This window comes from Apis dorsata, unplaced genomic scaffold (genome assembly GCF_000469605.1).
Source record: "Apis dorsata unplaced genomic scaffold, Apis dorsata 1.3 scaffold_465, whole genome shotgun sequence".
In the NCBI taxonomy this organism is placed as follows: Eukaryota; Metazoa; Arthropoda; class Insecta; order Hymenoptera; family Apidae; genus Apis; species Apis dorsata.
In genome coordinates, this window is record NW_006263705.1 from 389,083 (window position 1) to 389,348 (window position 266).

At 19.9% G+C, this 266-nt stretch overlaps 1 protein-coding gene across 1 annotated transcript in view; it reads left to right on the plus strand.

Moving 5' to 3' along the window:
* LOC102678593 (myrosinase 1) overlaps nt 1–266 on the plus strand; it is a 4,714-nt gene continuing 4,448 nt past the window's right edge. The window contains exon 1 of the mRNA XM_006619945.2: nt 1–170. Coding sequence (XP_006620008.1) covers nt 121–170 — 50 coding nt within the window. The 5' untranslated portion in view covers nt 1–120. The remainder of the gene's footprint in view (nt 171–266) is intronic.

Below are 266 nucleotides of genomic sequence, written 5' to 3' on the forward strand. Positions count from 1 at the left end.
AATTCGAGGACAAAAATATTTCATGTATTATATTATCAACATTGATAACATATAAAAATTATATATATATATGATAATTTTAATTATAATCAGTATTTATATCATAGTTTCGAAGCAAATATGTTCGTTACGTCTTCACTGGAAATCAGTATACTTTTTCTACTTGTAATGTGAGTACTTTCTATTTTTTTTTTATGATATGATTTACATACAAATATTTCGATACATTGTATTTCTAATACTATAAGTGATTAATTTTTTTTTTT